At 39.5% G+C, this 22676-nt stretch overlaps 1 protein-coding gene across 1 annotated transcript in view; it reads left to right on the top strand.

Moving 5' to 3' along the window:
• Nucleotides 1-2663: 2663 nt before the first annotated feature.
• sncgb (synuclein, gamma b (breast cancer-specific protein 1)) overlaps nucleotides 2664-22676 on the top strand; it is a 20830-nt gene continuing 817 nt past the window's right edge. The window contains exons 1-4 of the mRNA XM_062055412.1: nucleotides 2664-2913; nucleotides 19055-19096; nucleotides 19175-19302; nucleotides 19776-19808. Of these exons, the coding sequence (XP_061911396.1) occupies nucleotides 2793-2913; nucleotides 19055-19096; nucleotides 19175-19302; nucleotides 19776-19808 (324 nt within the window). The 5' untranslated portion in view covers nucleotides 2664-2792. The remainder of the gene's footprint in view (nucleotides 2914-19054; nucleotides 19097-19174; nucleotides 19303-19775; nucleotides 19809-22676) is intronic.

The raw sequence follows: 22676 nt of genomic DNA, 5'->3' as shown, positions 1-22676 counted from the left end.
CCAACATAATAGTGAGAGTCCAGTCCATAGTGGATCTAACATAATAGTGAGAGTCCAGTCCATAGTGGATCTAACATAATAGTGAGAGTCCAGTCCATAGTGGATCTAACAGAATAGTGTGAGAGTCCAGTCCATAGTGGATCTAACATAATAGTGTGAGAGTCCAGTCCATAGTGGATCTAACATAATAGTGAGAGTCCAGTCCATAGTGGATCTAACATAATAGTGAGAGTCCAGTCCATAGTGGATCTAACATAATAGTGAGAGTCCAGTCCATAGTGGATCTAACATAATAGTGTGAGAGTCCAGTCCATAGTGGATCTAACATAATAGTGTGAGAGTCCAGTCCATAGTGGATCTAACATAATAGTGTGAGAGTCCAGTCCATAGTGGATCTAACATAATAGTGTGAGAGTCCAGTCCATAGTGGATCTAACATAATAGTGAGAGTCCAGTCCATAGTGGATCTAACATAATAGTGAGAGAGTCCAGTCCATAGTGGATCTAACATAATAGTGTGAGAGTCCAGTCTATAGTGGATCTAACATAATAGTGAGAGTCCAGTCCATAGTGGATCTAACATAATAGTGAGAGTCCAGTCCATAGTGGATCTAACATAATAGTGTGAGTCCAGTCCATAGTGGATCTAACATAATAGTGAGAGTCCAGTCCATAGTGGATCTAACATAATAGTGTGAGAGTCCAGTCCATAGTGGATCTAACATAATAGTGTGAGAGTCCAGTCCATAGTGGATCTAACATAATAGTGAGAGTCCAGTCCATAGTGGATCTAACATAATAGTGAGAGTCCAGTCCATAGTGGATCTAACATAATAGTGTGAGAGTCCAGTCCATAGTGGATCTAACATAATAGTGAGAGTCCAGTCCATAGTGGATCTAACATAATAGTGAGAGTCCAGTCCATAGTGGATCTAACATAATAGTGTGAGAGTCCAGTCCATAGTGGATCTAACATAATAGTGAGAGTCCAGTCCATAGTGGATCTAACATAATAGTGTGAGTCCAGTCCATAGTGGATCTAACATAATAGTGAGAGTCCAGTCCATAGTGGATCTAACATAATAGTGTGAGAGTCCAGTCCATAGTGGATCTAACATAATAGTGTGAGAGTCCAGTCCATAGTGGATCTAACATAATAGTGAGAGTCCAGTCCATAGTGGATCTAACATAATAGTGAGAGTCCAGTCCATAGTGGATCTAACATAATAGTGAGAGTCCAGTCCATAGTGGATCTAACATAATAGTGTGAGTCCAGTCCATAGTGGATCTAACATAATAGTGAGAGTCCAGTCCATAGTGGATCTAACATAATAGTGTGAGAGTCCAGTCCATAGTGGATCTAACATAATAGTGTGAGAGTCCAGTCCATAGTGGATCTAACATAATAGTGAGAGTCCAGTCCATAGTGGATCTAACATAATAGTGAGAGTCCAGTCCATAGTGGATCTAACATAATAGTGAGAGTCCAGTCCATAGTGGATCTAACATAATAGTGTGAGTCCAGTCCATAGTGGATCTAACATAATAGTGAGAGTCCAGTCCATAGTGGATCTAACATAATAGTGTGAGAGTCCAGTCCATAGTGGATCTAACATAATAGTGTGAGAGTCCAGTCCATAGTGGATCTAACATAATAGTGAGAGTCCAGTCCATAGTGGATCTAACATAATAGTGAGAGTCCAGTCCATAGTGGATCTAACATAATAGTGTGAGAGTCCAGTCCATAGTGGATCTAACATAATAGTGAGAGTCCAGTCCATAGTGGATCTAACATAATAGTGAGAGTCCAGTCCATAGTGGATCTAACATAATAGTGTGAGAGTCCAGTCCATAGTGGATCTAACATAATAGTGAGAGTCCAGTCCATAGTGGATCTAACATAATAGTGTGAGAGTCCAGTCCATAGTGGATCTAACATAATAGTGTGAGAGTCCAGTCCATAGTGGATCTAACATAATAGTGAGAGTCCAGTCCATAGTGGTGCCAGCAGGAGACCATCCCGAGCGGAGTGTTAAAATAAAGCCAATAATGCCATTTTTTGTGATCCCCTTTATCTAGAAAAGTATCGAAAAGTATCGAAATACAATTTGGTACCGGGTACCAAAATATTGGTATGGGTACAACTCTACTTTAGACAGGTCGATAAACAGAGCTGGGAAATGTTTTTGAGAAGCCCTGCACCAGGGCTCTCGGGCCCTAAAAAAATAATAATCAAATCAATATTTTTTTTCTGACTTGAGCACCAGCCCCCGAAAATGTCCAGACCTTAAAAGCGTTGCACTCAAATGTTCACGACTCAGCATTTTTATTTTTTATTTTTTTATTGAAACAACTGCGGGAGTGCTTGCAATAAAAAAAGACATGAAATATTTGCATCAAGTGTGTCGAGTCAGGGGGCGTGGGGGGGGGGGGGGTGTACATGGCATCATCTCCCAGGAGAATCTGCTCTGCCGTTATGTAACCGCCGGATCAGCATCTTCCGGGAGGTGTTTCCACGGCGACGTGCCAATCAAGCCCGATGGGCCGCGCAGGGGTAAACCGGGTCTGGATGTGGAAAATGCTGCAGCATCTCTCCTCGCCTCGTGGCTGCTCGGCCCCCTCCTCTCTCAGCATCCCAAGGAGGCGGAGCCAACCACACGCACACACACACACACAGTGTGACATCTCCCATCCTGCGCTGCGCATCGCTCACTGTCCTGCAGCAACACGGTCCACCCACACGTCCAGGCCCACTTTTTCCAGGGGAGCAGCAGCCGTGTCGTCGCCCCACGATGGATGCACTCATGAAGGGCTTCTCCATGGCCAAGGAGGGCGTGGTGGCCGCCGCCGAGAAGACCAAGGCCGGCATGGAGGAGGCTGCGGCCAAGACCAAAGAGGGGGTGATGTATGTCGGTAAGGCCGGGGACACACCGGGGGGTGCAGAAGAAGAAGTGGCGCATTTTGGACAAGATGGTGGAAAACCATGGCAAGGTTTTAATGTCACTGCGTCACATCTCAAGGTTACTCTGAGGCGGGTGTGGGGGGTGGGTGGGGGGGGGTGATATTAGGAATACAAGGTTGGGGCTGTAGGGGTGCGGGGTGGGGGGGGGGGGTGAATCTAATTACACAATAAAAAACCCAAGAGAGGAAGGCACGAGCACTGCGCCACCTCGCTCTTTTTCGCGTGCCGCTCGGATGACTTAACACCTTCATCCCTGCGGGGGGAGGGGGGTGGGAAAGATGGAGGGATGAAGAGAAGGGGGGAGGGGACGGGGGATGGGGGGGGGGGGGTTGTTAGTCACGTCGCGGACGGAGGGATGGTGACGTGTGTGCTGGGATGCTGGAGGAAGAGGCGCTAGCTGGGGAGGGGTACAGAGATCCCTACTTTCAAAAAAATGTTCCGGGAAAAAAAGAAGCTGTGTCATTGCGTGTGTGTGTGTGTGTGTGTGTGTGTGTGTGTGTGTGTGTGTGTGTGTGTGTGTGTGTGTGTGTGTGTGTGTGTGTGTGTGTGTGTGTGTGTGTGTGTGTGTGTGTGTGTGTGTGACCAGACGGTGCGGAGACGAAGGACACGTCCCACATGAAAGTGCGGCCGCCATGATTCACGGGCGACGCTCATCCCTTCGCCGTAACGTAACCCCGGTTTGGGATTATATAATAATAAGTGCCTTTAATCTGCTTGTAAGCGCGCGTGTGCACGACACACACCGGGGCACGACACACACCGGGGCACGACACACACCGGGGCACGACACACACCGGGGTACGACACACACCGGGGCACGACACACACCGGGGCACGACACACACCGGGGCACGACACACACCGGGGCACGACACACACCGGGGCACGACACACACCGGGGCACGACACACACCGGGGTACGACACACACCGGGGCACGACACACACCGGGGCACGACACACACCGGGGTACGACACACACCGGGGCACGACACACACCGGGGCACGACACACACCGGGGCACGACACACACCGGGGCACGACACACACCGGGGCACGACACACACCGGGGCACGACACACACCGGGGCACGACACACACCGGGGCACGACACACACCGGGGCACGACACACACCGGGGCACGACACACACCGGGGTACGACACACACCGGGGCACGACACACACCGGGGCACGACACACACCGGGGCACGACACACACCGGGGCACGACACACACCGGGAGCAAAGTGCAAAAGAACGCCATCGGACCGAAACGTGGACGGAGGAGCGGAAACACCGGGGAAGAAGGATTGGTGGTGGCGCAGACACAAAAAGGGTGTGCAGGGAGCTGATTGGCTATGAGCAAAAGGGACGAGCTAATTGGTTAACGTGGAAGGAGCAAGATCACTTCGATTTTCAAACGCGGTGTTACTGTTCAAACTGCGGCCAAAATTCTAAATATATTTGGTAAATGCTTTGTTTTTAATGATGACTTAGTCCTAGTACGCTACTGGATTTTAATGTTGCTGGCACCGTATTTTTCGGACTATAAGGCGTAAAATCCTTTCATTTTCTCAAAGTGGGGCGGCATAGCTCGGTTGGTAGAGTGGCCGTGCCAGCAACTTGAGGGTTCCAGGTTCGATCCCCGCTTCCGCCATCCCAGTCACTGCCGTTGTGTCCTTGGGCAAGACACTTTACCCACCTGCTCCCAGTGCCACCCACACTGCTTTAAATGTAACTTATGGGTTTCACTATGTAAAAGTGCTTTGAGTCACTAGAGAAAAGCGCTATATAAATATAATTCACTTCACTTCACTTCAAAAGTCGACAGTGCGCCTTATAACCCGGTGCGCCTAATGTCCGGAATAATTCTGGTTGCCTTACCGACCCCGAAGCTATTTTATTTGGTACATGGTATAATGATAAGTGTGACCAGTAGATGGCAGTCACACATAAGAGCTCTCTGAGCTGCCACCTTACCTTACTTACAGATTTGTCCAGAACAAATCTCTAACCAACACATTTTACACAGAAATTCGGGAAGTACGTCATGCTTGTGTACAATATCACCACAAATGGCAATCATATGGTTATTGTCAGTACTATCAGAAAACAAAGACTAAAACCAACTACAACCAATGCTAGCAATGGTTGTACTGGTGAAAATAAGTACAGTAAGCTTAGCAACCTAATGTAAAAGAACTAAAGAGGAGACATTTTACCAAGGTATGCCTATAGGCTAAACAAACGAGGAATGATTGTATCATGTGGTTTGGCCGTCTCCATACGTTTGACATTGCCATGACGACAGCCGTGCTAATGTTGGAACCCATTTCCTAACTGACACTACTCATGTCCACATAGTTCTTATTTGTCCAAATTATATTTTGCCCTGACAGTAACGGGCATATATTTCCCCCGTTAACCTATCATCGGCGGTCACTCGAAGCCAGTATGACGATCCTCCTGGTAGGGGGGTATCCCTTTATGGAGGATGCCTGTGCGTGACTTTGTTTAACGTGGGGAGACTGGTTTCACAGACAGTCACCACACGATCCTTGACAGATCCAGGTCAGGGTCTAGTGGCATGGACTCCAAGACGACCTGGGACCCCTTTCTGCTGCAGCCTTCATCCGCCATCCCAGCCGTTGTGACGCTCCAAAGGGTTAGCAATCATCCTCCGCCTGTTCCACCGTTGAGGTCTTGGGTCGTTATTTCCCCATAACTGGGCCCACATGTATGTGGGGGTGCTTTGTTCCGCCATCGCAGCCGTTGTGGTGGTTCTTACATCTACCGTCTTCCGCCTGCTCCGCCGTTGAGGTCTTCACCGTATCTATGACTAGGGGGCAGTCAGGTACTAGACCTTTGCCAAGGGCTACCTGGGGTAACAGTAGTAAAGGGGTTAACCTCCTAGTGCCCCAAGACCCCATAGAGGAGCCTCCACTGCCCGATGCACTTTAACGTCATACCCAGGACACGTTAACCTATATGTCGATGTGTCATTGACCAGGCTAGCATGGTAAGCATTAGACTAGGAGCAAAGCACCATCACACTAATCATTGGTTGCAGGAATGTACTAGATTTGTTAGACAAGATCATAGACTGTATTGGACAATATAGTTTACGATGAATTGTCCATTTCCATTTATTACAAGTTATAACAAAACGTAAATGCCTGACTTACCTATCGAGGAGGAAATTAGCAAGTTTTGCGTCAGATGAAAAAATCTTCTCCGCCTTCAATCGTCTCCATCTTTCAAAGGCATCCCCGTTACAAATCCTCGTTTTGTTACTAGCTTTGTCATGAATACGTTTTAGATTGACTAAGGTCTGACATGTTTAGTAACTTTACCAGTGGCAGTAGCCGGACGAAGATGGCGGTGCGTAACTGGCAATCTGGATGTGACACACCCACTGACTATCTAATTGGTCAAACGGTGGAGGGCGGGGCATCGAAATGAAAACAATGACAATATTTCGGGGCTGTAAATCCAATTTTGAAATGAGCATATCCCGGCTGAACTACCGTTATCAGTTATAGAGGTATTGGAAAAGAACATGATTTATTAATGCCTTTTGACATATCAGGGCCATTTAATGACTTGACATGAAATTATTACATGTGGCTCCTTTAAGGCAGCCTTAGCTACCGGATTCAAAACTCGAGACTTGCAACGAGGGTAGGGGGCGGGCATATCGGTCCAAAGCTGAAGCCCAAGGGGCGCTGCTCTGTTATCCATCACACCGCGGAGGGTGGAGCGGCGAAGACCTAAGATGGGGCGTGGGGCGTATGTGTGTGTACCTGTATAGTAGTAGTCCATGAACAGGTGTCGTAGTCCTCGACGGAAAGAATCGCCAGGCACATGACCCTCCACTTCTCCCGAGAGTCCGCCGTGTACCCAGCAACAAACGTTCCGTTAGTACAGACTGGTTCCCCTGAACTCGGGTTTCTCGTCGAGAAGATCTTGTCAATTTTTGTCGAGAGGCCAGTTGATCAATTCCATTGTTTAGATTTTGGGGAGCAGTCCAAAAAGAGGCTGCCAGAAGTTAAGACAAGACAAGACGAAACAAAGAAGCAAAAGCAGGGAAGATTAGGGAGAGGAGAGGGAAGCGTCCGCCTTCGTTCTTTTGTTGTACAGTCAGAGGTCGGTCTTGTCTTATCAAAGTGAGCCCAGATAAAGAAGAGCAGATAAGTCCAGTGGGTCAAAGAGTCCATGGTCAACGAATGTTTACAAGGGTGGACGCCTGGTCCAAGGCTAGTGATGAGGGGATTTTTTTTCTCTCAAAAGGGATGTGTAGCTAGTCCAAATATTATTTATATTTATATTTATATATTATATATATTATTATATATATTATATTTAAAAACATTTAGATAGGCTCCAGGACCCAACGCGACCCCGAAAGGGACAAGCGGTAGAAAATGAATGGATGGATATATCTGGGGCGAGTTCCTCCTTTTCAACACATTTGGAGACATTATAGTTTTCAAGGGATTCCATCCATCCATCCATTGTCTACCGCTTGTCCCTTTTGGGGTCACGGGGGTGCTGGAGCCTATCTCAGCTGCATTCGGCGGAATCAAGGGATTAAACATACCAAAACAGACATCAATGTCTCTAAAACAATAGACAGTGATAGCAGTTAGTTCAAGACAAATGTGTCAATTTTAATGAACTGATGTGTGTATTTGCTACAATATTCTAACACTAATATCTAAGGAAGCTAAAGTTGGCTGACGTCAAATCAGAGGAGCTGATTGGTATACATCGATGGAACAAGTTAGCGAAGAAGTTAAAAACTTTGGAAAATTTGGCTATCTTCAAGAGAAGCTAACATTGAATCAGGGGAGTTGATCGCCTATCGTCAGAAGAACAAGGTAGTTAAGAAGCTAACTGGCTAACATGAAAGAGACAGAGGAGCTGGTTGGCTAACATCAAAGTAACAGGGTAGAAACTTTGGCTATCTTCAAGAGAAGCTAACATTGAATCGGGGGAGTTGATCGCCTATCATCAGAAGAACAAGGTAGTTAAGAAGCTAACTGGCTAACATAGGAAGAGACGGAGGATCCGGTTGGCTAACATTGAAGTAACGGGGTAGAAACTATGCCTACTATCAAGAGAAACTAACTTTGAATCGGGGGAGTTGATCGCCTATCGTCAGAGAAACAGGGTAGCTAAGAAGCTAACTGGTTAGCATCGAAGAGACGGAGGAGCTTGTTGGCTAACATCAAAGTAACAGGGTAGAAACTTTGGCTATCTTCAAGAGACGCTAACGTTGAATTGGCGGAGTTGACCGCCTATCATCAGGGGAACAAGGTAGTTAATAAGCAAACTGGCTAACATCGAAGAGACGGAGGAGCTGGTTAGCTAACATCAAAGTAACAGGGTAGAAACTTTGGCTATCTTCAAGAGAAGCTAACATTGAATTGGGGGAGTTGACCGCCTATCATCAGAGGAACAAGGTAGTTAAGAAGCTAACTGGTTAGCATCGAAGAGACGGAGGAGCTGGTTGGCTAACATCAAAGTAACAGGGTTGAAACTTTGGCTATCTTCAAGAGAAGCTAACATTGAATCGGGGGAGTTGATCGCCTATCGTCAGAAGAACAAGGTAGTTAAGAAGCTAACTGGCTAACATGGGAAGAGACGGAGGAGCCGGTTGGCTAACATCGAAGTAACGGGGTAGAAACTTTGCCTACTATCAAGAGAAGCTAACATTGAATCGGGGGAGTTGATCGCCTATCATCAGAGAAGCAGGGTAGTTAAGAAGCTAACTGGTTAGCATCGAAGAGACAGAAGAGCTGGTTGGCTAACATCAAAGTAACGGGGTAGAAACTTTGGCTATCTTCAAGAGACGCTAACATTGAATCGGGGGAGTTGACCGCCTATCATCAGAGGAACAATGTAGTTAATAAGCTAACTGGCTAACATCGAAGAGACGGAGGAGTTGGTTAGCTAACATCAAAGTAACATGGTTGAAACTTTGGCTATCTTCAAGAGAAGCTAACCTTGGCTAACATCAAAACCCATCCATCCATCCATTTTCATCCGCTTACCTGAGGTCGGGTCGCGGGGGCAGCAGCCTAAGCAGAGAAGCCCAGACTTCCTTCTCCCCAGCCACTTGGTCCAGCTCCTCCCGGGGGATCCCGAGGCGTTCCCAGGCCAGCCGGGAGACATAGTCTTCCCAACGTGTCCTGGGTCTTCCCTTTGGCCTTCTGCCGGTCGGACTTGCCCTAAACACCTCCCTAGGGAGGCGTTCGGGTGGCATCCTGACCAGATGCCCGAACCACCTCATCTGGCTCCTCTCAAAACATAGGAGTTAATTGCTAACATCAAAGAAACAAGGTAGCTTAAGAGCCAACTGGCTAACATCGAAGAGAGAGAGAAGCTGACTGGTTAACATCAAAGAAGCAGGCTGGAAACGTTGACTAACATCAAGCGGCGCTAACATTGAAACAGAGGAGCTAATTGGCCCAGATCAAAGCAACAAGGTCGCTAAGAGGCTAATACTGAAGAGACGGAGGAGATGGTTGACATCAAAGGGTAGAAACATTGGCTAACATCGAAACATCAAAGGAACATGGTAACTATTTCGCCAACTGGCTAACATCGAAGAGACAGAGAAGCAGGTTTGCTAACATCAAAGAAGCAGGGTTGAAACTTTGGCTAATAACAACAGAAGCTAAGACTGAAACAGAGAATTTGCTTGGATATCATCTGAGAAACATTGATTGATTGATTGATTGATTGATTGATTGAATTGACTGATTGAAACTTGTATTAGTAGATTGCACAGTACAGAACATATTCCGTACAATTGACCACTAAATGGCAACACCCGCATAAGTTTTTCAAGTTGTTGAAGTCGGGGTCCACGTTAATCAATTCAAGGTAGCTGAAGAGCTAAGTGGCTAACATTAGCGAGACAAAGCAGCTGGTTGTCTGACATTGAAGAAACGGTAGAAACATTGAATAATATCAAGAGACGCTAACATTGAAACAGAAGAGCTGATTGTCGGACATTAAAAGGAACAATGTAGTTAAGAGGCTAATATTGAAGAGACAGAGGAGCTGGTTGGCTAACATCAAAAGGAAAATGGTCGCTAAGGAGTTAACTGGATAACATCAAAGAAGCAGGGTGGAAACATTGGCTAATATCAAAGAAATGGGGTGTAAGTAAGGCGCTAACTGGCTAACAACAGCAGAACAAGGTAGCTAGAGCTAACTTGCTAACATCAATGAGACAGACGAGCTGATTGGCTGGCATCAAAGGAACAGAGTAGAAACTTTGGTTAGTATCAAATAAATGGGGTGTAAGTAAGGAGCTAACTGGCTAACAACAACAGAACAGAGTAGCTAGAGCTAACATCAATGAGACAGAGGAGCTGATTGGCTAACATCAAAGGAACATGGTAGAAACTTTGGCTCATATCAAAGAAATGGGGTGTAAGTAAGGAGCTAACTGGCTAACAACAACAGAACAGGCTAGCCAGAGCTAACTTGCTAACATCAATGAGACAAATGAGCGGATTGGCTGGCATCAAAGGAACATGATAGAAACTTTGGCTAATATCCAAAGAAGTTATCTTCGGCTAGCACTGATACAGAGGGCTAACATGGAAGGAAGGCGGTAGAAACAATTGCTCATGTCAAGAGAACGAGGTCGGGGAGATAAAGTGATGATTGGTTGATGCATCTAGCTAAAGTTGTTAATATAGCTAGCTAAAGTTGTTGATACATCTAGCTAAAGTTGTTGATACAGCGAGCTAAAGTTGTTGATACAGCGAGCTAAAGTTGTTGATACAGCGAGCTAAAGTTGTTGATACAGCTAGCTAAAGTTGTTGATACATCTAGCTAAAGTTGTTGATACATCTAGCTAAATTTGTTGATACAGCTTGTTAAAGTTGTTGATACATCTAGCTAAAGTTGTTGATACAGCTCGTTAAAGTTGTTGATACAGTGAGCTAACGTTGTTGATACAGCTCGTTAAATTTGTTGATACAGTGAGCTAAAGTTGTTGATACAGCGAGCTAAAGTTGTTGATACAGTGAGCTAAAGTTGTTGATACATCTAGCTAAAGTTGTTGATACATCTAGCTAAAGTTGTTGATACAGCTCGTTAAAGTTGTTGATAAAGTGAGCTAAATCGGTTGATACAGCTCGTTAAAGTTGTTGATACAGCTCGTTAAAGTTGTTGATACAGCTAGCTAAATTGGTTGATACAGCTCGTTAAAGTTGTTGATACAGCTCGTTAAAGTTGTTGATACAGCTCGTTAAAGTTGTTGATACAGCTCGTTAAAGTTGTTGATACAGCTCGTTCAATTTGTTGATACAGTGAGCTAAAGTTGTTGATACAGCTCGTTAAAGTTGTTGATACAGCTCGTTAAAGTTGTTGATACAGCTCGTTCAATTTGTTGATACAGTGAGCTAAAGTTGTTGATACAGCTCGTTCAATTTGTTGATACAGTGAGCTAAAGTTGTTGATACAGCTCGTTCAATTTGTTGATACAGTGAGCTAAAGTTGTTGATACAGCTCGTTAAAGTTGTTGATACAGCTCGTTCAATTTGTTGATACAGTGAGCTAAAGTTGTTGATACAGCTCGTTCAATTTGTTGATACAGTGAGCTAAAGTTGTTGATACAGCTCGTTCAATTTGTTGATACAGTGAGCTAAAGTTGTTGATACAGCTCGTTCAATTTGTTGATACAGTGAGCTAAAGTTGTTGATACAGCTCGTTAAAGTTGTTGATACAGCTCGTTCAATTTGTTGATACAGTGAGCTAAAGTTGTTGATACAGCTCGTTAAATTTGTTTATACAGTGAGCTAAAGTTGTTGATACATCTAGCTAAAGTTGTTGATACATCTAGCTAAAGTTGTTGATACATCTAGCTAAAGTTGTTGATACATCTAGCCAAAGTTGTTCATACAGCGAGCTAAAGTTGTTGATACATCTAGCTAAAGTTGTTGATACATCCAGCTAAAGTTGTTGATACACCGAGCTAAAGTTGTTGATACATCTAGCTAAAGTTGTTGATACAGCGAGCTAAAGTTGTTGATACATCTAGCTAAAGTTGTTGATACATCTAGCTAAAGTTGTTGATACAGCGAGCTAAAGTTGTTGATACAGCTAGCTAAAGTTGTTGATACCATAAACATCTTATAAGTAGACACAGCATTGGCTGCTGTGACGTGAGAAATTGGGCCGCCATCTTGAAGTGGTGATGAGGAGCCGGCCAGCAGCCTAAAGTGACAGTTGACAGGTAGAAAACAAAGATGCTAAAGTGACAGTTGACAGGTAGAAAACAAAGATGCTAAAGTGACAGTTGACGGGTAGAAAACAAAGATGCTAAACTGACAGTTGACAGGTAGAAAACAAAGATGCTAAAGTGACAGTTGACAGGTAGAAAACAAAGATGCTAAACTGACAGTTGACAGGTAGAAAACAAAGATGCTAAAGTGACAGTTGACAGGTAGAAAAGAAAGATGCTAAACTGACAGTTGACATGTAGAAAACAAAGATGCCAAAGTGACAGTTGACAGGTAGAAAACAAAGATGCTAAAGTGACAGTTGACAGGTAGAAAAGAAAGATGCTAAACTGACAGTTGACATGTAGAAAACAAAGATGCTAAACTGACAGTTGACAGGTAGAAAACAAAAATGGTGTTCAGCATTTTCCTGCTCAAATGAGCGGACTGTTGAAAATAGGAATCGGGGGATTACTTTTCACAAGTAAGATTTAACATTAACGTACTACTGGTGGTATTTTGTGAAAAGAATATTACCACAGAGTTGAGAAGGAGCAAAGATCTTCAATATTTGTATGTGAAAATCACAAAGAAATCTTCTGGGGGAGGATGACGCCCCTACAGGGGTTTGCTTTACAAACTTTCTGCCCCACCTAAAACAAAATTCACCAGCTGCCACTGATTATGATGCAATCTCATTTTAGGCAAAGTATAAGACAATACTTTCTTAACAGTATAATTGTAACCAGGAATAAGTCTTCAAGTAACAATATTCAAATACTAACATTGTTGGGTAAGACAGAATTTGGTTTTATTCTGAATCTAGTGAAACAGATTGGTGGTTTTAGCTGATATAAAGACTTTCAGGTGTTTATATATGTTTATGTTGAAGTATTTGATATAAAGACTTTCAGGTGTTTATATATGTTTATGTTGAAGTATTTGATATAAAGACTTTCAGGTGTTTATATATGTTTATGTTGAAGTATTTGATATAAAGACTTTCAGGTGTTTATATATGTTTATGTTGAAGTATTTGATATAAAGACTTTCAGGTGTTTATATATGTTTATGTTGAAGTATTTGATATAAAGACTTTCAGGTGTTTATATATGTTTATGTTGAAGTATTTGATATAAAGACTTTCAGGTGTTTATATATGTTTATGTTGAAGTATTTGATATAAAGACTTTCAGGTGTTTATATATGTTTATGTTGAAGTATTTGATATAAAGACTTTCAGGTGTTTATATATGTTTATGTTGAAGTATTTGATATAAAGACTTTCAGGTGTTTATATATGTTTATGTTGAAGTATTTGATATAAAGACTTTCAGGTGTTTATATATGTTTATGTTGAAGTATTTGGCAGACGCTTTTATCCAAAGCGACATACATCAAAAATACATACAAAACAATCAGTGTAAACATGATCATTTAAGGGAAGAATGTAACACAAAATATCAATACAAAGTGCCAAGACAGAATAAACTGATCAAATAAATACAGTCTATAGGTCCCTAACATATATAGATATCTAAAGTATTCATATATTGTTGATGTAGGATATACGCATGTATATATAACCTCATTGTATTGTTTCTTCAACTTCAAAATAGCTGACCGTTTTTTTCCTCCCTTCTCTGGGATTATATTCCCAGTTTTGATCTCGGACGTCTGGTCACTTCTAGCAAATAAGAATATTCTATTACTGTTAAGCAAACTATGAATAATAAAACATGTGTCCTTTATCATAGCTACACGTATGACGAAAGGTAAGATTCAGTGAGGTAAGATGAATTAAATGCGCTGACAGTTCATTGCTCCTGCTAAATGAATTGCACTGAGTGGAGCGGATCACCACTCCAAGATGGCGGCCCCGCGTCTCGTCAGCGCCAGTAGGCCTTAGCGCTCCATGCTGCGTACCCTTAGAAGATGTCTATGGATACAGCGAGCTAAAGTTGTCAGCTGGTGGCACAAACCTGGTGTCATTGTATGGAAACAAAGAGACAGCTACAATAAAAAGCCTTGGATTATAAAGGGACTACAGAATGCTTGTAAAAAGAAAAACAAACTTTATAGAGATTTCATAAAAGTAAGAACAAAGGATGCTGAAATGAAATATAAGGTTTACAAAAACAAATTGATAACAATAATGAGACAAGCAAAAAGAGAATATTATAATAATTTACTAGAAAAAAATAAAAACAATATCAAAGGAAATTGGAATATTCTGAACAAGGTAATAGGAAAAACATCTGGGCCTACAAACCCACCAAGCCATTTTATCAATGAGGATAATAAGATGATAACAAATATGAATGAAGTGGCAAACAGATTCAATTCTTTTTTTGTGAATGTTGGACCCAAATTGTCAGAGAGTATTGGAGAACATAAAGATATGGAGAGGGGGAAGCAAAGTACTACAGTCCATAAAGATATACAGAGTGGAAGCAAAGTACTACAGTCCATAAAGATATGGAGAGGGGGAAGCAAAGTACTACAGTCCATAAAGATATGGAGAGGGGGAAGCAAAGTACTACAGTCCATAAAGATATACAGAGTGGAAGCAAAGTGCTACAGTCCATGCTTCGAGGAGATGTTAGTGAAAATGAAATTGTATCGGTGGTAACAAAAGTGAAAAATAAGACATCAACAGACAGTGATGGTATAGACATGATAATTGTAAAAAAGACTATTGACTGTATCATCCAACCTCTTTGTTATATTTTTAATCTTTCTTTTCAAACAGGGACCTTTCCAAATAAAATGAAGGTAGCAAAGGTCATTCCACTCTTTAAAACGGGAGATAGACATAGATTCACTAATTACAGACCAGTGGCACTACTGGCACAATTTTCTAAAATAATTGAAAAAATATTTGTAAAAAAATGAGAGTTTTATTGAAAAGAAGATGTTGTTGAGTGAGAGCCAGTATGGATTCTGGAACAATAGATCCACTGCTTCAGCTGTAATGAATATAATGGAGGATATAGCAACAGAAATACACTATAGGGGTATTTAGCCATCTTAAAAAAGCATTTGATACTATAGATCATTCTAGATTATTGTCCAAGTTGCATTCATTTGGTGTGAGAGGAGTAGTTTTACACTGGCTAAGAAGTTATTTAGATAATAGACAAGAGTTTGTGGCTAATACATCTGAACAAATGAGGATTGAATGTGGAATTCCACAAGGTTCGGTTTTGGGACCAAAATGATTTATTTGATATATTAATGATATATGTGAGGTATCAAAGTTATTGAAATTTGTATTATTTGCGGACGACACCAACTTTTATAGTTCGGGACACGACTTAAAAGCATTATCAAACATTATTGAACAGGAAATGATTCAACTTAAGAGATGGTTTGATGCCAATAAATGATCATTAAATGTAGAAAAAACAAAGTTCATGATTTTTTGTAAGAGGAAAAGGGAGGAAACCATCAAATTGTCAATAAATGGAATTGATATTGAAAGGCTTTCTGAACTTAGATTTTTAGGAGTGATACTGGATGACGATCTGACATGGAGATCTCATATTGCACATGTACGGAAAAAGATGTCTAAGAGTATTTTTATATTAAATAAGGTAAAATATGTGTTAGATTATAGGCCAATGTGCATATTGTATTGTGCACTTATATTGCCATATATCAGCTACTGTGTGGAAGTGTGGGGGAACACATATAAGAGTAACATAAAGTGTGGGGGAACACATATAAGAGTAACATAAAGTGTGGGGGAACACATATAAGAGTAACATAAAGTGTGGGGGAACACATAAGAGTAACATAAAGTGTGGGGGAACACATAAGAGTAACATAAAGTGTGGGGGAACACATATAAGAGTAACATAAAGTGTGGGGAACACATATAAGAGTAACATAAAGTGTGGGGGAACATATATAAGAGTAACATAAAGTGTGGGGGAACACATATAAGAGTAACATAAAGTGTGGGGGAACACATAAGAGTAACATAAAGTGTGGGGGAACACATATAAGAGTAACATAAAGTGTGGGGGAACACATATAAGAGTAACATAAAGTGTGGGGGAACACATATAAGAGTAACATAAAGTGTGGGGGAACACATAAGAGTAACATAAAGTGTGGGGGAACACATATAAGAGTAACATAAAGTGTGGGGGAACACATATAAGAGTAACATAAAGTGTGGGGGAACACATATAAGAGTAACATAAAGTGTGGGGGAACACATATAAGAGTAACATAAAGTGTGGGGGAACACATAAGAGTAACATAAAGTGTGGGGGAACACATATAAGAGTAACATAAAGTGTGGGGGAACATATATAAGAGTAACATAAAGTGTGGGGGAACACATATAAGAGTAACATAAAGTGTGGGGGAACACATAAGAGTAACATAAAGTGTGGGGGAACATATATAAGAGTAACATAAAGTGTGGGGGAACACATATAAGAGTAACATAAAGTGTGGGGGAACACATATAAGAGTAACATAAAGTGTGGGGGAACACATAAGAGTAACATAAAGTGTGGGGGAACACATATAAGAGTAACATAAAGTGTGGGGGAACATATATAAGAGTAACATAAAGTGTGGGGGAACACATATAAGAGTAACATAAAGTGTGGGGGAACACATAAGAGTAACATAAAGTGTGGGGGAACACATATAAGAGTAACATAAAGTGTGGGGGAACACATAAGAGTAACATAAAGTGTGGGGGAACACATATAAGAGTAACATAAAGTGTGGGGGAACACATATAAGAGTAACATAAAGTGTGGGGGAACACATATAAGAGTAACATAAAGTGTGGGGGAACACATATAAGAGTAACATAAAGTGTGGGGGAACACATATAAGAGTAACATAAAGTGTGGGGGAACACATATAAGAGTAACATAAAGTGTGGGGGAACACATATAAGAGTAACATAAAGTGTGGGGGAACATATAAGAGTAACATAAAGTGTGGGGTAACACATATAAGAGTAACATAAAGTGTGGGGAACACATAAGAGTAACATAAAGTGTGGGGAACACATATAAGAGTAACATAAAGTGTGGGGAGGGAACACATATAAGAGTAACATAAAGTGTGGGGGAACACATATAAGAGTAACATAAAGTGTGGGGGAACACATATAAGAGTAACATAAAGTGTGGGGTAACACATATAAGAGTAACATAAAGTGTGGGTAACACATATAAGAGTAACATAAAGTGTGGGGTAACACATATAAGAGTAACATAAAGTGTGGGGGAACACATATAAGAGTAACATAAAGTGTGGGGGAACACATATAAGAGTAACATAAAGTGTGGGGGAACACATATAAGAGTAACATAAAGTGTGGGGTAACACATATAAGAGTAACATAAAGTGTGGGGGAACACATATAAGAGTAACATAAAGTGTGGGGGAACACATATAAGAGTAACATAAAGTGTGGGGGAACACATATAAGAGTAACATAAAGTGTGGGGGAACACATATAAGAGTAACATAAAGTGTGGGGAACACATATAAGAGTAACATAAAGTGTGGGGAGGGAACACATATAAGAGTAACATAAAGTGTGGGGAACACATATAAGAGTAACATAAAGTGTGGGGGAACACATATAAGAGTAACATAAAGTGTGGGGTAACACATATAAGAGTAACATAAAGTGTGGGTAACACATATAAGAGTAACATAAAGTGTGGGGTAACACATATAAGAGTAACATAAAGTGTGGGGGAACACATATAAGAGTAACATAAAGTGTGGGGGAACACATATAAGAGTAACATAAAGTGTGGGGGAACACATATAAGAGTAACATAAAGTGTGGGGTAACACATATAAGAGTAACATAAAGTGTGGGGGAACACATATAAGAGTAACATAAAGTGTGGGGGAACACATATAAGAGTAACATAAAGTGTGGGGGAACACATATAAGAGTAACATAAAGTGTGGGGGAACACATATAAGAGTAACATAAAGTGTGGGGGAACACATATAAGAGTAACATAAAGTGTGGGGAACACATATAAGAGTAACATAAAGTGTGGGGTAACACATATAAGAGTAACATAAAGGCATTGTATCGACTAGAGAAAAGAGCTATAAGGATGATTCATAAAGTAGATGACTTAGAACACACTAACATATTATTCATTAATTCAGGTGTATTGAAATGACAGGAGCTAGTAAAGTTCCAGACATAATGTGTCATGTTTAAGACTAAAAGTAAAACATTAGCAGCAAATGTACAACAAATGTTTGTCATCAGTTGTGAGAATGAAGAGCATAGATGTAATAAAATGTCATTTCCAACATGAGTATTGAAGGACAACTTTCAAACAAATGTGTATATCAGTTCAACTATGGAATTCTCTTTATAATGAGATAAAAGATTGTAAAAATATATTCCAATTGACAAAAATATATAAAGACAGAACAATAAAATCATATGTACAGCCATAAGTGTTTACATTTTGCTTTATATTTATTAATTTACTTGTTTTTTGCCTGGTTTTGTATTTGTTTTGTATCATCCCGTGAGCTGTATATTACTTCTTTTGTTTTTTGGTTCGGTTTGTACTTCATGAAGTTTTGCACTTGTGTTTTGTTTGTTTTGTTTTGGTTATATTTGGATGTAATTGTTGGTTGACACATCATTAAGTAAGACTATGTATTATGTTGAAGGGGGCAGGAAAATAGAAGATTGTTCTTCATCCTGCTCCTTCTCAGGCATTAATGTGTAACTGAATAATTGTGTTATTATTGTCTATCAAAGATGCACATCAATGAAGGAGATAAATAAAAATGAAATGAAAAAAAAAAAAAATTGTGTGCAGGTAACAAGACGAAGGAGGGCGTGGTGTCATCAGTAAACACGGGTAAGTACATCCTCAAACACATTCCTGCGCGTCACGTTTCACGTCTTTGACCACACCGCCCTCGGTCTGGTCCTGCAGTGGCCAACAGGACCGTGGACCAGGCCAACATCGTGGCAGACACGGCCGTGTCCGGCGCCAACGAGGTGTCGCAGGCCACGGTGGAGGGGCTGGAGAACACCGCCGCCTCAACCGGGCTCATCAACCAGGTCGGTTGCCATGGCGATGACAACACCCACACACACGCGTTATGTGTTGTTTACCTTTTTCTTGTGGTATGGTTTGTGTCCCCCTGATAGGAGGAGTCAGTAAACGAGGTGCCTATGGGGGAGGGGCTATGTAGGGGACATAAAGGGGGCGGGGCCTGCATGCCACTAATCTACTCCTGCCATTAATCGCACTTATCAGTGACGCCACCTGTGGTGCAAAGCGGTACTGCTGCAAAGATGGCTGTCAAAAAGGGGAGAAAAGTGAGAGTGATGGCAGGAAGTGGCGTTTGATTGGACTAACAGCGTTTAAACACGCGTCAGGATGCACTCTTGACCTCAGTGGCAGCTTTGATCCAACAGCAGCGCACTAACGGCTCTAAATAAAGCATGAAGAGCTTCTCCCTGCTGACTCAGCTCAAATAACAAAACGTTGAATTGCCTCGGTGGCTAACTTCCTGTCTCTCTCCTCGCAGGGAGAATACGAGCAAGGCGGCGAAGGCGGCGAGGTGAGACAGTTACCTAACTCACACCATTTCATTTAATTACTCAATTATTCGATTTTTAAAAATACATAAGTGTGCAAAATATACATTGATAAATATTATTGTTTTCATTATAATATAACAAATGTATTTTTTTACCTCTTCTAACAATTATGTATATTGTTGGGTTTCATCCCTTTTAAAACACACAAAAAAATCCTAATTATAACATTTACGAATAATTAAATGCTTTTAAAAATGTTATTAATTAATTTAATTAGGAGTTTTTTGTCAGGGAATATATATAAATATAAATATTACTTGGAAGAGTATATCATTTACAAAGAATTAAATGCTTTTAAAAATATTAATTAATTTAATCTTCCAAGCAACATTTATATTTATATATACATATATATTCCCTCAAAAGCATGCATCTCCCATTTAGGGAGTTATACAGTTTGTCTTTTCAAAAATGACTAAATTTTAAAACATGTTTAAGTATGGAAGATAAACATTGTTAAATATCATTATTTTTATTATATTATAAAACATCTCATTTTTAAATTGTTCTCTTCTAACAAACATTGTTGGTTTTCATCAGAAAACATGTACAAAAATTCTTCCAAAATTCATTAATTGATTTTAACGTTTTTAAAAACATTAAAATTGTTCATAAATCATGTAGTCTTCCAAGCAACATTTATATGGTTTCTCCCCATTTAGGGAGTTGTAGTATGAGTTTCCCCTTCAGAAAATGACTAAATTAGTGAATTAAAAAAAAAATTAAAATACATTGATAAATATCATTCTTTTAATATGAAAATTGTATTTTATATGTTTCCTTACTTCCTTCCACAACCGTGTATATGGTTGGTTTTCAACAAAAAGCATGCATCCCCTATTATGGGAGTTTCAAAATAAAACAAAAATACTCGGAACCACATTTATTAATTATAGAATTTTTAAAAGCATTAAAATTATTCATAAATGATATAGTCTTCCCAGCAACATTTATGTATGGTAACCTTCCTAATATGACTAAATTAATGATTTATTTAAAATGTACAACTATGTAAAATAATTATTGTTGAATATTATCATTTTCATTATATTATAAACATTTTATAATTTTCCTCCAAATAAACAAGAAAAATTCCCAACTCCATTAATCAATTATATAATTTCTGGAAGATAAACATTGCTAAATATCATTCTTTTTATTATATTATAAAACATTTCATTTTTAAATTGTTCTCTTCTAACAAACATTGTTGGTTTTCATCAGAAAACATGTACAAAAATCCCTCCAAAATTCATTAATTGATTTTAACATTTTTTAAAAACATTAAAATGATTCATAAATCATGTAGTCTTCCATGCAACATTTATATGGTTTCTCCCCATTTAGGGAGTTGTAGTATGAGTTTCCCCTTCAGAAAATGACTACATTGGTGAATTTAAAAAAATGTTAAAATACATTGATAAATATCATTCTTTTAATATGAAAATTGTATTTTATATGTTTCCTTACTTCCTTCCACAACCATGTATATGGTTGGTTTTCAACAAAAAGCATGCATCCCCCTATTATGGGAGTTTCAAAACAAAACATAAATACTCGGAACTACATTTATTAATTATATAATTTTTAAAAACATTAAAATTATTCATAAATGATAGTCTTCCCAGCAACATTTATACATCATAACCTTCCTAAAATGACTAAATTAATGATTTTTTAAACATGTTCAAGTATGTAAAATAATTATTGTTGAATATTATCATTTTCATTATATTATAAACATTTGATAATTTTTCTCCAACATTGTTGGTTTTCATCAGAAAGCATGTATCTCCCTGTTAAGGGAGATTCAAATAAACAACCAAAAAAACACCCAACCACATTAATCAATTGTATAATTTATAAAATAATAAAAAATAATTAATAAATGATATAGTCTTCTAAGCAACATTTATTTGTCGTAACCTTCCATCAAAAACATGTATCTCCTATTTAGGGAGTTGTAGAGTTTGTCCTCAAGAAAATGACTAAATTATTGAATTTTATAAAATGTTTAAGTTTGGAAAACATATATTGTTAAATATTATCATATTCATTAAATTATAAGAATGTATTTTTATTCTTTGTCTTTCCTTTTCGAACAAACATGTATATTGTTGGTTTTCATCAGAAAGCATGTATCTCCCTATTAAGGAAGATTTAAAATAAACAACAAAAATTCCCAACTACATGAATCAATTATATAATTTCTAAAATAATAACAAATATTCATAAATGATATAGTCTTCTAAGCAACATTTATATGTCGTAACCTTCCATCAAAAACATGTATCTCCCATTTAGGGAGTTGTAGAGTTTGTCCTTTGGAAAATGACTAAATTATTTAATTTCTTTGAAATGTTAAGTTTGGAAAATATATATTGTTAAATATTATCATTTTCATTAAATTATAAGAATTTATTTTTATTCTTTGTCTTTCCTTTTCGAACAAACATGTATATTGTTGGTTTTCATCAGAAAGCATGTATCTCCCTATTAAGGGAGATTAAAATAAACAAAAAAAATCCCAACTACATGAATCAATTATATAATTTCTAAAATAATTGTTCATAAATGATATAGTCTTCCAAGCAATATTTATATATCATAACCTTCCATCAAAAAGCATGTATCTCCCTATTTACAGAGATGTAGTATGCATTGTGCTTCAGAAAATTAGAAAGTTAATTGTAAAAAATGTATATTGTTGAATATTATTCTTGTCATTATATAAGAAATATATTTTATTTTCTTACTTCAAACGTATATATTTTTCAATACAACGCATGTATCTCCCTATTTGTAGCTTTTACTTGTGAAAAATGATT

This window comes from Entelurus aequoreus, linkage group LG08 (genome assembly GCF_033978785.1).
Source record: "Entelurus aequoreus isolate RoL-2023_Sb linkage group LG08, RoL_Eaeq_v1.1, whole genome shotgun sequence".
Lineage (NCBI taxonomy): Eukaryota > Metazoa > Chordata > Actinopteri > Syngnathiformes > Syngnathidae > Entelurus > Entelurus aequoreus.
Note: the sequence above shows the minus strand (reverse complement) of the source record. Positions and strands in the feature narration are given on the sequence as shown.